The 14,224-nt window shown below is 49.0% G+C and overlaps 1 protein-coding gene across 1 annotated transcript in view; it reads left to right on the forward strand.

Annotated features, from left to right (window-relative positions):
• Window positions 1–3,960: 3,960 nt before the first annotated feature.
• LOC311615884 (protein Daple-like) overlaps window positions 3,961–14,224 on the forward strand; it is a 47,106-nt gene continuing 36,842 nt past the window's right edge. Inside the window, exons 1-3 of the mRNA XM_084907003.1 lie at window positions 3,961–4,077; window positions 4,794–4,888; window positions 9,412–9,517. Of these exons, the coding sequence (XP_084763129.1) occupies window positions 4,836–4,888; window positions 9,412–9,517 (159 nt within the window). The 5' untranslated portion in view covers window positions 3,961–4,077; window positions 4,794–4,835. The remainder of the gene's footprint in view (window positions 4,078–4,793; window positions 4,889–9,411; window positions 9,518–14,224) is intronic.

Raw genomic sequence — 14,224 nt, forward strand, 5'->3', positions numbered from 1 at the left:
AATAAAAAGCTTTCGTACAGCCGGGACCGGTTTGGCTCAGTGGATGGAGCATCGGCCTGCAGACTGAAAGGTCCCGGGTTCAATTCCGGTCAAGGGCATGTACCTTGGTTGCGGGCGCATCCCCGGTGGGGGGTGTGCAAGAGGCAGCTGATCGATGATTCTCTCTCATCAACATTTCTAACTCTATCCCTCTCTCTTCCTCTCTGTGAAAAATCAATAAAATATATTAAAAAAAAAAAAAAAAAAAAAAAAGCTTTCGTACAGCAAGAAAAAAAAAAATCATCAACAAAACAACAAGAAAGCCCACTGTATGGGAGAGCATATTTGCAAATGTTATCACTGATATAGGTTTAATCTCTAACATCTACAGGGAATGTATACAACTTAATAAAAGGAAAATAAATAATCCAATAAAAAAATGGGCAACAGACCTAAATAGAATCTTTTTGAGAGAAGACAGAAGGAAGGCCAAGAGACACATGAAAACATGCTCAAAGTCACTAATTATCTGAGAGATGCAAATCAAAACGACAATACAGTGCCATCTCACACCTGTCAGAATGGCTATCATCAACAAATCAACAAATGACAAGTGCTGGCGAGTATACCAACAAAAAGGAACCCTCATGCACCGCTGGTGGGAATGCAGACTGGTGCAGCCACTGTGGAGAACAGTAAGGAGTTTCCTCAAAAAACTAAAAATGGAAATCCCATTTGACCCAGTGATCCCACTCCTAGGAATATATCCTAAGAAACTAGAAACACCAATCAGAAAGGATATATGCACCTCTATGTTCATAGCAGCACAATTTACAATAGCTAAGATTTGGAAACAGCCTAGGTGCCCATCAGCAGATGAGTGGATCAGAAAACTATGGTACATCTTCACAATGGAATACTATAATGCTATAAAAAAGAAGGAATTATTACCATTTGCAGCAACCTGGATGGAACTGGAGAGCATTTTGCTAAGTGAAATAAACCACTCAATGAAAGAAAAATAACACATGATCTCATGTGAAATGAGAAAATAACTCATTTACAGATAATAAAGAACATTATAAACTGATGAACACAAAGATAGATATAGAGGCAGTATAGCATCAAACAGACTGTCAAATACCAGCGGGAAGTTTAGGGAAAGGTGGGGATATAAGAGATCAACCGAAAGACTTGTATGCATGCATATAAGCATAACCAATGGACGCAAGACACTGGGGGGTGAGGGCATGTATGGAAATAGGGTGGGGGGGCAATGGGTAGATATGTACACATGTAATACCTTAATAAAAAATGGAAAAATAAAAAAATAAAAAAGAAGGAATTCTTACCATTTGCAGCAGCATGGATGGGCCTGGAGAGCATTATGTTAATGAAATAAGCCAGGCAATGAAAGAATAATACCACCTGATCTCACTCATTTATGGAAAATAAAGAACATTATAACCTGATGAACAAAAAGATAGATACAGAGGCAGTAAAGCACCTGTCAAATTACAATGGGGAGTGTGCGGAGGTGGTGGAAGAGATCCACCAAAGGACTTGTATGCATGCATACAAGCATAAATGGACACAAACACTGGGGGGGGCGGGGGGAGGAGATGGGATGAGGGAATGTGACAGTGGGTAGGGGAGGCTGGGGGAAGGTCAATGGGGTGAAAAAAGGAGATACATGTACAACTACATGTAATACTTTAAGCAATAAAAAAATACTACGTACTAGAAAAACAAAAATTTTTGAAAATTACTCCCTAAATTTTCTAAGATAGAACCAATTTTCTTTTAATCCTAACCCAAAGATATGCTTATTGATTTGAGAGAGAGAGAGAGAGAGAGAGAGAGAGAGAGAGAGAGAGAGAGAGAAATAAATCACCTATGCAATAGAGAAACATTAACTGGTTGTCTCCTGTTTGTACCCTGACTGGGGATTGAACCACAACCTAGATATGTGGCCTGACTGGGAATCAAACCGACAGCCTTCAGGGCCTGGAACCGGGGATCCGGTTTTCAGGAAAGAAAACTTGGTAATAGTCCTAGAATTTCTGCCTACCCGAGGTCTAAAGTTCAGCTAAGTCAATGGGAGTTGATGGATCGCCTTGAGGCGTTTGAGCTCTGAAGTATGCAGCATGCTGTTCATTGTGCCTGGCTTGCACGCACTCTTCTGTGATTTCTTCCTGTTTTCTATGTCACTGTTACGCGTGTTCTTTTCTTTCTTTTTTTTTTTTTTTAATATATTTTATTGATTTTTTTACAGAGAGGAAGGGAGAGATACAGAGAGCTAGAAACGTCGATGAGAGAGAAACATCGACCAGCTGCCTCTTGCACACCCCCTACTGGGGATGTGCCCGCAATTCGGGTACATGCCCTTGACCGGAATTGAACCTGGGACCACAGACCAACGCTCTACCACTGAGCCAAACCGGTTTCAGCTGTTACGCGTTTTCTTTAAAACAGTTCAAGACTCATAAATTTTGCTGCATTTCTCTGAAACCCTGGCCCTGAAATTTGGAAGCAGAGAGTTTAAAATTTTAGCATCCAGCTAATATTTCATTGGCATAAGCTCATATAGTCAACCGTTATTCAAATCCTGTTTTGCATAATTATAAAAGAACTAATTTTCAACATATCAGGAATCTCTAAATTATATGTAATTTGCTGTGTTCTCAGTTCAGGTCACTACATTTATAAATTTGTTTCCTGTTTAGATCACATTTTTATATTATTTTAAATCTCATCATGCTTTCCACAAATGAAGGCTATTAGATTTGTGGTAGATTCTATAAGTGGAATTGGTTTAGGTGATTATGAAAAAATAACACCTTTAGGTGGTATTTTTTTTTTCCATTTTTGTTCTTGGACTTTAAGTAATTTGTAATATTTATTGGAGCTGGATAGTTAGTAAAAATGCTCATTGGTACTTTGTCCCCCTCTATCATAAGTCCAAAGATTTCATTTACTTAAAATTTTTTAAATTTATTTTAAACAAAATAAAATTTTTAGTTAACCAAAAGAAAATCATTACTAGTTTAGAAAATAAAACACTTTTAGTTCATTGATTGACAGCCTAAATGTTTAAATTTTGTTCTGACATACCTGCATATCTGTTCTCTAAATGTCTTTCTTGCATGTGCTAGTTTAATATTCCTTGCACAGAAAGCTATGTTCAGGAGCTTTATGTTAAAATATTTCCCAAATGTGCAGCTTAATTTTGTTCATTTTTCTTTCTTCTAAAGTACTTGTTAATATTCTATCAAATCGTTTTGTAGGCAGTTGACGGTGGGTTTAGGTGTTGTAATGTATGAACTACTAACTGGAGCATCTCCTTTCACTGTCAATGGGGAGGAGAACTCCCAAGCTGAGCCACTAGGTCAGGCTTAACAAAATAAAATGAATGAATTTCTGATCAAATTTCTGCAATTTGGCTGGTAGAAAAAATAATTTAAAATGGAGATTGGCAATATTATGTTTAAGTGCTTAACTTACATTTATAATTACATAGTATGATATAGATATAGACCCTTTCAATTTCCTTATAGTTTATGGGCCCAGAGAGATGTTAAATTTCATAGAGAATGTGTCATAATTTTGGTGTATTCTGAAGCATTTAGCATTGTTCAGGAGCTGCCACAGCCCCCAGCCCAGCTGTGTTCCTTGCCAGAGCCCGTTGGAATATGGAGCCCAGAGCCATTAGGAACAGAGGCTCAAGAGCGGTTTAGAATGTGGGGTGAGGAGCCTTTTTTGAATGTGGAGCAAATAGCCGTTTGGAATGTGGGGTGAGGGGCCGTTTGGAATGTGGGGTGAGGAGCCGTTTAGAATCTGGGGTGAGGAGCTGTTTGGAATGTGGGGTGAGGAGCCGTTTGGAACGTGGGGTGAGGAGCCGTTTAGAATCTGGGGTGAGGAGCCATTTAGAATCTGGGGCGAGTGGCCGTTGGCAGTGTGTGGTGCTGAGCTGCTGGACACAGAGACTGTGGGCCCAGAGCCGATGTGTGCAGCGATGAACCGTGGACACAGCCTAAGGATGGACAGTACTGTCCGGGAGCTCATGGAGCGCTTCCTTCAGAGCCGCTGGTGGCGTGGGTGAGTGCACCTGCCTCCCTGTCCCATGGCTGGTGCCCTGGCTCCTCTCCCGCCTCCCTGGGTCTCCACAGACCTGGGCCCTGGCAGTCCTGGCCTCGGGGCCTTCACAGGTCTCCAAGCTGGAGGCGGGGTCCTGGTCTGGGGCCTAAGGGGTTTCCTACTCTGCAGCCCATGCACCAGTGCAGGACTGAGGTGGGCTCACCTGCTCCTGCCAGCGCGCCAGGCTGCCGGTCCCGGAGCGGACAGGGACTGAGGGGTCACCCGGCCCATGTGGCTGAACCACTGCGGAAAAGCACTCACTCCCCCAAATATCCTGGTTTAGTGTTTGAACCCGAGACCACTGGTGGATGGTGGTGGCCGGTGAGGATTGGGGTGTCTCTGAGTGGGAACGTGTACCGGATGGGAAGGGCACGGTGACTCCAATAGATCAGAGACATGAGAAATGCCTTGAAAGCTCCTTTTATTTTTCATTTTCCCTGTCCTGTGACGCTGGAGAAAAGTGGTGAGAAAGTCTGCCTCCTGCTCGCTCCCATCTGGAGCCGAGATCAGGGCAGGGAGACAGGCCCTGGGGAAAGGTGGGCTTGGTGCCAACTGAAGCGAGGGTGGGCGCTGGGTGACCCTTCAGCCCACGGGTCCTGCCCGCCGTTGCCATGGACCTTCAGAATGTGCATGTGGGGTGACGTTTGTGCCTTTCTGCCCGCACCCCCTCCTCGCAGGTGAAAACTTTGAGCCCAGTCGCAAGCGGCAAGGATGAGGACATGTATGTGCACGTGGTGGATGGCACCATGCTGAACCAGGTCATGATGGAAATGTAAGTTGTCCTCACAGGCCAAGCACAAACTGATGCTCAGAAGGTGTGACTTAGGGTGTAGAAACGAAGGAACTGGGGTTGCTGTGGGAGGGTTTCTCCTGCGCCAGTGCTACCTCAGCATCCGGGCCCTTTTGCTGCCATTCGTTGGCGATGAAGAACTGCAGGACAGTGGTGGCAGTTTGTTTGATGAAGGATATTTGGAACCGAAGGACTGTCAAGCACTTGGTGTAGATGGTTCAGTTAACTTCAAATTCCAGTACTTAATGTGGTTTAAACAATGAAATTTACAATTAAAACTTGGGGGTCATGGAACTGTAACGGACAGTGTCTGGCCACAGGAAGTGTCAGTGGGTCGGGAGCAGTGAGAGTGACTGAGGGTTCATTCCTGGGTAGGGCCCTGTTTCTGAGCTGTTTCACGCATCTTCCACGTTCAGCTGCTCCATAGTGAGTGGCTTCTCAGGTCCTGGATTGAAAGCCACTGTGTTAGGAGGGGCACCGGGCGTCAGAATGCTGAGGGACCGACTAGGAGCCTCTGAAACGGGGCCTGGGGACCACATCCTCTCTTGCTGCTGAATTCTGCAGAGCCTGTCTGACTGACAGCCTGCCCCACGGAGGCTCCTACTCTGACCGTTCTTAACTCAGAAATGGCAGGAGAGAGGTTGGAACTTAGTGTCGGTGTGGTTCTCGGGAACTTGAAGGAAAAAGGAACATCCTAGCGTTCTTTGTGGGCCAACCCCTTATGCTCACCTACTCACCTGCAACTAAGCTGTCCGACTTGGGCATAAACTCTTTGGCTAATGAGAATCAGCTTCATTTGTGGCACACGCAGGAGGAGTTAGCTTTGCCATATTCAGAAAGTGGTTTAGTCCTAACCAGTTTGGGTCAGTGGATAGAACATCGGCCTGCAGACTGAGGGGTCCCAGGTTCGATTCCGGTCAAGGGCATGTACCTTAGTTACAGGCACGTCCCCAGTAAGGGGTATGCAGGAGGCAGCTGATGGATGTTTCTCTGCCATTGATGTTTCTAACTCTCTATCCCTCTCCCTTCTTCTCTGTAAAAAATAAATAAAATATATATTTTTTAAAAATTAAAAAAAATAAAGTGGTTTAAGTAGACTTACCTAAAAAGATCTGTTTTAAGAAATTTCCCAAGAACATAGCTCCTTTTGTTTTAATACATCATGTGCTATCATGCTGTGGGAGAGGTAGAAGTTTCATTTCTAATGTTTTTTTTTTTTTTTTTCAAAAGCCCTATCAATCTTACCGATCTTACCAACCCTGTGTTTGCTTAGATATAAATGACAAATCTGTTAGCTTTGGCAGCACTTCTCTGAGAACACTGACGAAAATGACTTTTCATGGGTTGTCCCGAGGCATAGACAGGTCCTGGCCAGTAGTGGGGGTGGGGATTGACTGGATAAGGGTGCAGGAGAACTGGGAGGGTAGAGGTCTTCTACCTACTGACTGGAGTATGTTTAATTTTTAAAAACTCATCAAGATGTAACTTATGATATATGCATGAAATCCTCTCAAACAAACAAACAAACAAACAAACAAAAACCCAGCCCTTGTGTCCACATGTAGGGAGCCAGCGGGGACTGAAGTCCAGGTATCTCTCATCCTGGCTGTCTGATGCGGGGTGTGGCACTCATCACCTCAGTTTGCTCATCTATGAAATGGGAAGTGCACTGCCCCCCTTAAGAGATGGCAGTGAGGATTAGACGCGATGGTGTGTGAGCATGTAGCACAGCGCCTGCAACGTGAAAGGTGTTAGTGTCAGTTACTCACTCATGTGTATACCCTCCTGATCCAGGAAGGAGTTGAGGCAGCCAGTAATAATTGTTTTTGTGTTTCTTCAGCCTTCCTCCCACATTCTTAGTCTCCTAGATTATAACTCACAGCGTTAGCCTTCTCCCAGTGAGTTCTAGGACAGAACTGGACTCAGGGACCCAAGTCCTATCGCCACATCCGACACAACACTGAAGCTAAGCCTGTGTTTTCACTCCTGCCAAGTGGAGAAATGTAACTCACCAGCAGGTAAGGCTGTTCTGCTTTACCGTCCATGCTGGGAGCTCCAACTGCGTGCTGTTCACCTGTTTGGATCAACTCCCCCCAGGCTGATCGGACCTGAGGAAAGAGAGCAGCAATATGCTAACTGGCTTGCTGGGGCCCACATAAGGGGCGTGTTACCTAACACCTCAGACCACCAGGAGGCTCACCTGGGCAACCGAGGAAGGCTGCGGTCTCTGAGCCCTGGCCTCCCAGTGACAGGAGGGCTGCAGGAAAGCCCTGTGAGCTCAGCTTTCCGGGGAGCCCTGGCCTAGAGAATCGCTGAATGAAAGTGAGGCCTTGAGGGGCGTGGATGGAGATGCAGGGAAACTTGCGGAATGGCTCCTCTGTAAAGGCAGAATCTCTGGGTACCCACTGGACCCCAGGGGAAAGGAGGGTCTCATTCACGTTGCACACATTTCTCACTGACTTGTGAGAAAATCATCTAAGAGCTTTGACTCTAGAATCAGGCAGGCAAGTTCTAATTCCCCATCTATCACTTACTAGTTTATTCCTTTGGGCAAATTCCTTAAACTCTCTATGCCTCCATTTCTTGATCTGTAATAAGGGATGGAATTTCATAGATCTGGAAGGATTAAAAAAGATCATGTATACAGAAAACGTCCAACAAATGTCCATCATCATTGTCATTAGAGTAAGGCCCAGAACTGTGTGTGTGTGTGTGTGTGTGTGTGTGTGTGTGTGTGGGTGGGCGTGCACACATATGTGCCCGTGTGCCCACATGCCTGTGCTGGTGTGCATGTACTTGTGGGAGTGGACACCATTTTGATTTGGCCCAGGTTGGAGTCAGCAGTTGCTCTGTTTTTCCCACAGCAGGAGAGAAGGGGGTTCCCATCCTGAGCAGAGGGGGATAGACTTTCCTTAGCTGTCTTGTTTGGATTTGGTTCCTAATAGCCTTTCTCTGCCCTGAGAGCCTTAAAGGAGGGGGTATTGGCTAATGATCAGGATAATTAGTCTGATTGCTCAGGCAGTAAATGCCAGGGCTCTTGTGGAGTGTAGTTTCAGCTAGTGCTGCCTTCAGAGCTGGTGGGAGAAGCAGGGGGTCAGACCCAGGCCCCTACTCCAGTGCTTGGAATGCTTTCTAGGTGCAGCGAGCGTCCCTGTGTGCTGAGGCCCGTTGGCTGCTGCCTCTCCTGGGGAGGTCCCATGTGACTTATTCGGGCCTTCATTTGCCAGAAAAAGATTTCACTTCGGTCTTGGCAGACGCCACATCTCATTCACAGATTTTCTGCAGACATTCACTCTCGGGGCTTCCCAGCCCCAGCCAAGGTGTCCTCCTCTCCAAGTCAGCTGCTGGTGTCCCGGTTGAATTGCAAACAGCTTGTGGTGATGGTGGTGGTTTTAAAATTGTACTCCCAGTGACATTTGAAATGTTGAAACTTGTAGATTTCCCCCCCCCCCTATTTGTCAATTTTGTATTAATTATTGGCTTCAAATGAGCCAAATGGCATTGAGATCGATTTCCATAACTCTCCAATCGCCCCTTCATTATGGAGGGGGGCAGGTTACTGCGGAAAGAGGAAGAGGCCTGCCTTTTTCCCATCAGACCAGCTCCCAGGAGGCTCAGCGCCCTCATGAACCCATGAAGACGGCCCTCCTTTGAATCATCACCCTCCCTGTGTGCTGGGTCAGTAACTGTGGCTTGATTATGAAAAGCAGGAGAGGCGGCAGCTGAGGCCTCCTGTTGAGTCTCTTCAGATAGGAAACCTGTTTTGAGCCTGAGAATTCTGAGAAATACACTGAACACGTATAAGTGAGTGAAGTTATAAGTCACTTGATTGAGAATTCTGGTTTCATCACGACCAGACCTGACTTTTGCTGGAGAGTGGAAGTCAATAGGCTTTGGGGGTTCCCACATGAATTGCTTGAGTCTCTCCTGTTATCATGGCTCCTAGGTGGCGTTGTACACCATATAGTGTCACAGACCATGATGTCGGCTTGACCAGGTGGAATTGTGTCCCTAGAATGTAAAGTCACAGCACCAGCCCGAGACCCAGGCTGGTGACCGAGGAGGGGAACCCGTGTGAAGTAGAACATTAATGATTTTTATTGATTTAAGTCAGAAAATGTGCCATGTTTCCCCCTTTTCTTTCTTGATGGTTCATATATTTTGGCGTGTTCAGTTCCTAACTCTCTTAATCTTTAACTGTATTGTGGGGTGGATTGTCGATTTTCATACAGTGTAACCTTTTGGTGGTGGTTTGTGGGAACAGCTGGGAGTGGGAGTGGAAATGACATTGATTAAGGGCCTGAGGAGGGCTTGTCTTATACTTGGGAGGGATGTGTACTGTCTAAGGTCCATGGCTCGGCAGATGAAGATTTTGGGTTTGAGTGGAGCCACACTGGTTTCAGCCTCACACTGACCTGGGCTTAGAGAGGGCTGCCCAGCGCTGGGAAGGGAGGTGAGGCAAATGCTGGGAGATTCTGTTTCCAGTCTCCTGTTTCCTCCCCTAGAGACCCCAGGCCTAATCAGCGCTTCCACCAGCACGTGAACAACGATGTGAACCTCCGCATTGAGAACTTGAGCGTCCTGGTCAGACACATCAAGACCTTCTACCAGGTAAGGGCGGCCTCTGTTCCCAGGACGTCTGTGCTCCTGGCATTGTCCTCACTCCAAAGGTTTCCTGCAGGAAGCCCAGAGGAAATGGTGTTCATGGTGATGCAGCTGCTTGCTGACAGTTGGGGTTTCTCACTTGCACCCTTTATTCCCCCTCCCCCAGCATTGTGAGAAGGGACAGAGGTTGCATTGCTTTACTTTGTCCAGCCAATGTCCTTTGAGCAGTGTGCATGGCATTGGGTCTGGTGCTCTGAGGGCCCCAGAGATGAGACGCCACTGTGGCTCCAAGCACCAGTCTCGTGGGGAGTGGCTGGATTGGATTCTGGGAGGGGCACACTGACCTGGTTATTGTCCGCAGCTCAGCGAGTCTTTGTACAGCAGCAATTCAAGGGGCTGAAGGAGGTATGGGACCACAGAGGGTTATGTTGGGTCAGGACTGTAATGGACGAGCCCCCAGGGTGCGGACGGCAGCACTGGAGTTCAGCGTGCAGAGTGTCCACTTGTCATGCTCACTGTATCTCATTCAGATAGTCCGTGCAGGAGGACCTGATGGCGAAGGGCTGTTAAATCCCCACCCAGGCCTTGGGAAGGTGGGGTGAAGTCTCTGATCTTTATGGTCTATATGACCAGGACGGACGCCATATGGACTGAACCTGCTACCTGGGCCCTGGTTTTCACACTTCTTCTGAGCACTGAAACTTGTATCCCCATATGAGTTTTCTTAAGATCTCCGGTGAAGCCCCATAACTCTGATTGATTGGGGGCTGGGGGACCATAGTGCCCTCTGCTCAGCCCCCACTTTTCCCTCCAGGGCATCTCTGTGAGTTCCTGGGATCTCAGGGAATGTGGTTTAAGAACCACTCCCCGGCCCAGCTTGTATGGCTCAGGTTGTAGGCTCAGTCTCCAGTTGGGGCATACAAAGGCAGTCGATGAATGATTTTCTCTCATCTTTGATGTTTCTGTCTCTTCCACTCTGAAATAAATGAGATATATATATGTTGAAGAAACACCCACTGTCCAACGTGTGTTTATTCTGTGGTTTCACTGAGATCTTGGGCAGACTCTGCCCCTGGCCCTGATCCCAGCTCGCAGCTGTAGTCATTCCATGGCCTGTTGGCAACACAGCACCATGACTCTGAGCAGCCTCTGGGCTGGGCCTGGGGGAGCTCAGATGATGGGGCTGAAGTGGCCTCCTTTCTTGGTCTGAGGGGAGCCACACTCAGGCCCAGGCATGCTGTAGGCTGGTGGGTTTCAGCCAGTGCTGCCCTTGTGACAGCAACGGACAGGGGGTGGTGCTGCCATTGGACTTGGGTCTAGTTTTGAGGGACCTTGGTTCCTGGCTGCAGGCACCATTCATGGTAAGCCGGTGCTTTTGATGCTGTGTGCTAAGTGCCAGGGCGGCAGGTGGTGCCAACAGTTCATCAGACAGGTCTCCTAACTCAGGCTGCATGGGTGTAGCTGGGAAGGCTTCTTGGAGGAAATGACACGTGAGTGGAGTGATGGTGCGCAGCTGAGTTTCCCTTCGGGAGGGTTATGGGCAGGAGACGGGGAACGGGCGTTGAGGTGGAGGTGGTCCTGTCCACGTCTGTCACCGGCAGCACTTGCCCCAGTTCCTGGGATGGAGGCCTGTTGTCCTGGTTCCACAGGAATCAAAACCACGGAGATGCCAACGTGGGACCCTTGACAGGCAGCCCTCCCACCTCAGGGCATCACCTCTCCCTGTGGCAGCGATGAAGGCCTGGGGGGTGGGGGGGTGGGGAAGGGGAGGTTTCTGAGGCTCTCTGCGAGCAGCAGGGAGCAGGCAGGATCCGGGGCAAGCTATGTGGCCATGCGCATGCCTTCCCCCATTCTTGCTGGTCGAGGAGGATGCAGCTGATGGTGGTCCGCTGCCCTGCGCTCAGCTCTGGGCTGGCCAAGGGGGCTGGACCATGTGGAATTGCAGGCAGTTTGCTGCTCTTGGGCACCGGGTAGCGCTCCAGAACACGGAACCGTCCCAGGAAGGAAAAGACGGCCAGTCCACCCTCAGGGCCCAGAGAGAATCGCAGGGAGAAGGAAGGACCTGTCTCCTGGCCCGGCTTCTGCACTGGCAGCTCTTTGAGGGCAGGCAGGGGTGCGGGGCAGCCTCAGCCCCGGGGCCCAGAGTAAATGTTTGCTGCAGCACTTGCTAAGGGCCGCAGGGCGCCCCTGCCTCAGGCCTGCTCACATGGAGAAAGCCGCAGGCTCTTGCCTCTGGGCTGACACAGGTAGGTGAGGGCAGGGTTGTGCTGTGTATTTCCTTCTCATTTATTGGAAAATAAAGTTAAGTTCTGGTCATATAAGTAATATGTGCTTTTTACAAACAGCTAGGAAAACACGTAGTAAGAATAAGAACCACCCAGAATCCCACCACTGAAAGACAGTCACTGTGAGCGGTTCTAGTGTTTCCTCCCACTGTTAGCATGGGGACTTGTGTTTCACACCCTGCCTTTCATGTTATGCCTTTTTCCTTCCCTCCTGACATGATTGCGTGAGCATAACCGCTCATTGTTGTGAAGCGGCAGTCAAGAAAGTTTTCCAACAGAAGTGCCACCCAGTGTCCCCTTGTTGTGAGGGCTTGGACCAAGCCAGACAGTCATTCCTTACTCTGACCAGGGAGGGTGAGAGGCCACCTCCACGGAGAGTGGGATCCCTCTGCCCGTGGCTTTTCAGCGAGACATGCAAAGTCACAGAAGCCAGCCCTGGTCTTGTTTGCCAGGCAACGCTTCTGCCACCCTGGCTGTCCTCTTCTGAGGCATCAGGGCAGGCACTTGGGAATACCAGAGGCCCCTCTTGAACAGGTCCAGCTATTTAAGAAGCTCAAGTTTTGCCTCTGAAAACCTGGGGAGACTTTTCCTTGACCTTTTTCAGAGGACAGGAGGGTGAGAAGCAGCATGGCCAGGCTCAGACTGAGCGCCAGTGTTCAGCCAGGGTCTCCGGCCTCCTCCTGGCCTGCTGCTTGGTGGCCTCTGGGGTTGGGGCCAGGATTCTGTATTTTCAGAAGTTCCCGGATGTTGAGTCTTATGTCCTTCCTGTCTCACTGGGAATCAGTTGGCTGGAGCGGTGGTTCTCAAAGGGGGTTCCCAGCCCAGCAGCAGCAGCACCCGGGAACTTGTCAGCAACCATCTGGGTCTGCATCTCTAAACAGACCCCCCCAAGACCTGCTGTGGAGGTCCTGCCTCCTTCTGAGCAAGCCTGTGGGGATGCTGACGCGCCCTCCCACGGGAACCTGGGCTACAGAGCACGCGGAGTGATGTAGGGAAGGAGCACCTTCCCCTGGTTTTCCTGGGGCCGAGAGCTCCGTTCTCCCCGGTGACTCCTCTGCATCAGACAGCGGACACACGGCTCACCTGCTCTGGGGCAGGAAGGCGGTCCTGGCAGCCCTGTGAGGGGGCCGGTGATGCCCAGTGACCCGAGGGCTCAGTGAGGGAGTTGCTGGGAAGGGACAGGGCCTTGGGAGAAGGCCGCACTCAGTCTCTGCTTTTAAAGGAGAAAGGCTGGTGAGGGCGAGGAGGCACCAGCTCCAGCACAGACACCCCAAGGGGTGAGAGGCCTGGAGGAAAGCTGAGCCTGGAGCAGAGCCGCATGCTGCCTCCCGCTGCCTGCGGGTCAGCTTTGCATCAGTGCCACACAGCCCTTGTGTACTTGCTCAACAGCCAAGCTCTTTTTCACCCGAGTCCTTTTAAACTAAATGTTGGGGCGCAGTGGTTCATTTTCTATATCAGAGCCTGGAGTCCTTACATGAAGCACAAGTTCACTCCATGATGGAGCCAGTAGGAAAAGAAGGCCAGTGTAGGGGGAATTCCACGTGAAACAAATAGTGGACACCTGTTTATTCTTTGGGCTGAACATTGTGTCCACCACCATTCCCTGCCCTGGACGCCTGCGATGTGGCCCTTCCTCAGGGCAGTCAGGGCCTCGTTGTCCTGTGAAGCTGTTGAGGCTTCTCTGGCTGCATGGCGGGGGGGCCCTCAGTCAGTGGCTGGATACATCCCATGTCTGTTGACGGACATGTACATGTTTGCTTTGAGTCCACGTAGGGACCTCGATCCTGACACCTGGACCCTTAGATGGATGTAGGGGACCCACCTGCAGGACCGACTCTGAAATGGGAGGTTTTCTGAGGTTCTCCAAGCTCCTCCCCTCAGGTGCTTTGCTGAGGTTCTCCAATCTCCTCCCCTCAGGTGCTTTTCTTCTTTGGGCCCCTGAGTTCCCATCTGTCAAGCAGAGGATGGGCCTGGGCCCGATATTCCACATCCCATGATGGCCAGCGACCACATACACTAGTTTTCCAGTTAAGAGCACCTCGAGGAAGTGTGGTTTATGATTTCTTGAACTTGGCTTCTTCCTTCTGAACTCTCACCTTGGTTAGAAGGTGCTGCAGACCCCAATATTGTTTTATGTCTCCTAGGGAACAGCAGAAGTAGTCTGGGGTAGTGTGATATTCTGTAATCCCTTCTTACTGCCATTGCTTTGAAAAGTTAAAAATCAAACAGTACCAGTGTTTATAATGAACACCCGAGTGTCCTTTTTTCAATGAATGTGAATATACCATAGGCCCGATGCACGGAAATCTGTGGAATGGTAGGCCTTCCTTCCTGCTGCCAGCACCTGCCTTCCCTCTGGCATCTGGGACCTGGATGGCTTCCTTCCAGCCCCAGCTTCATCCGGAAGGATGTATTGTCTAATTAGCAT

This window comes from Pipistrellus hanaki (genome assembly GCF_964339955.1).
Source record: "Pipistrellus hanaki genome assembly, contig: scaffold_23, whole genome shotgun sequence".
Taxonomy (NCBI): domain Eukaryota; kingdom Metazoa; phylum Chordata; class Mammalia; order Chiroptera; family Vespertilionidae; genus Pipistrellus; species Pipistrellus hanaki.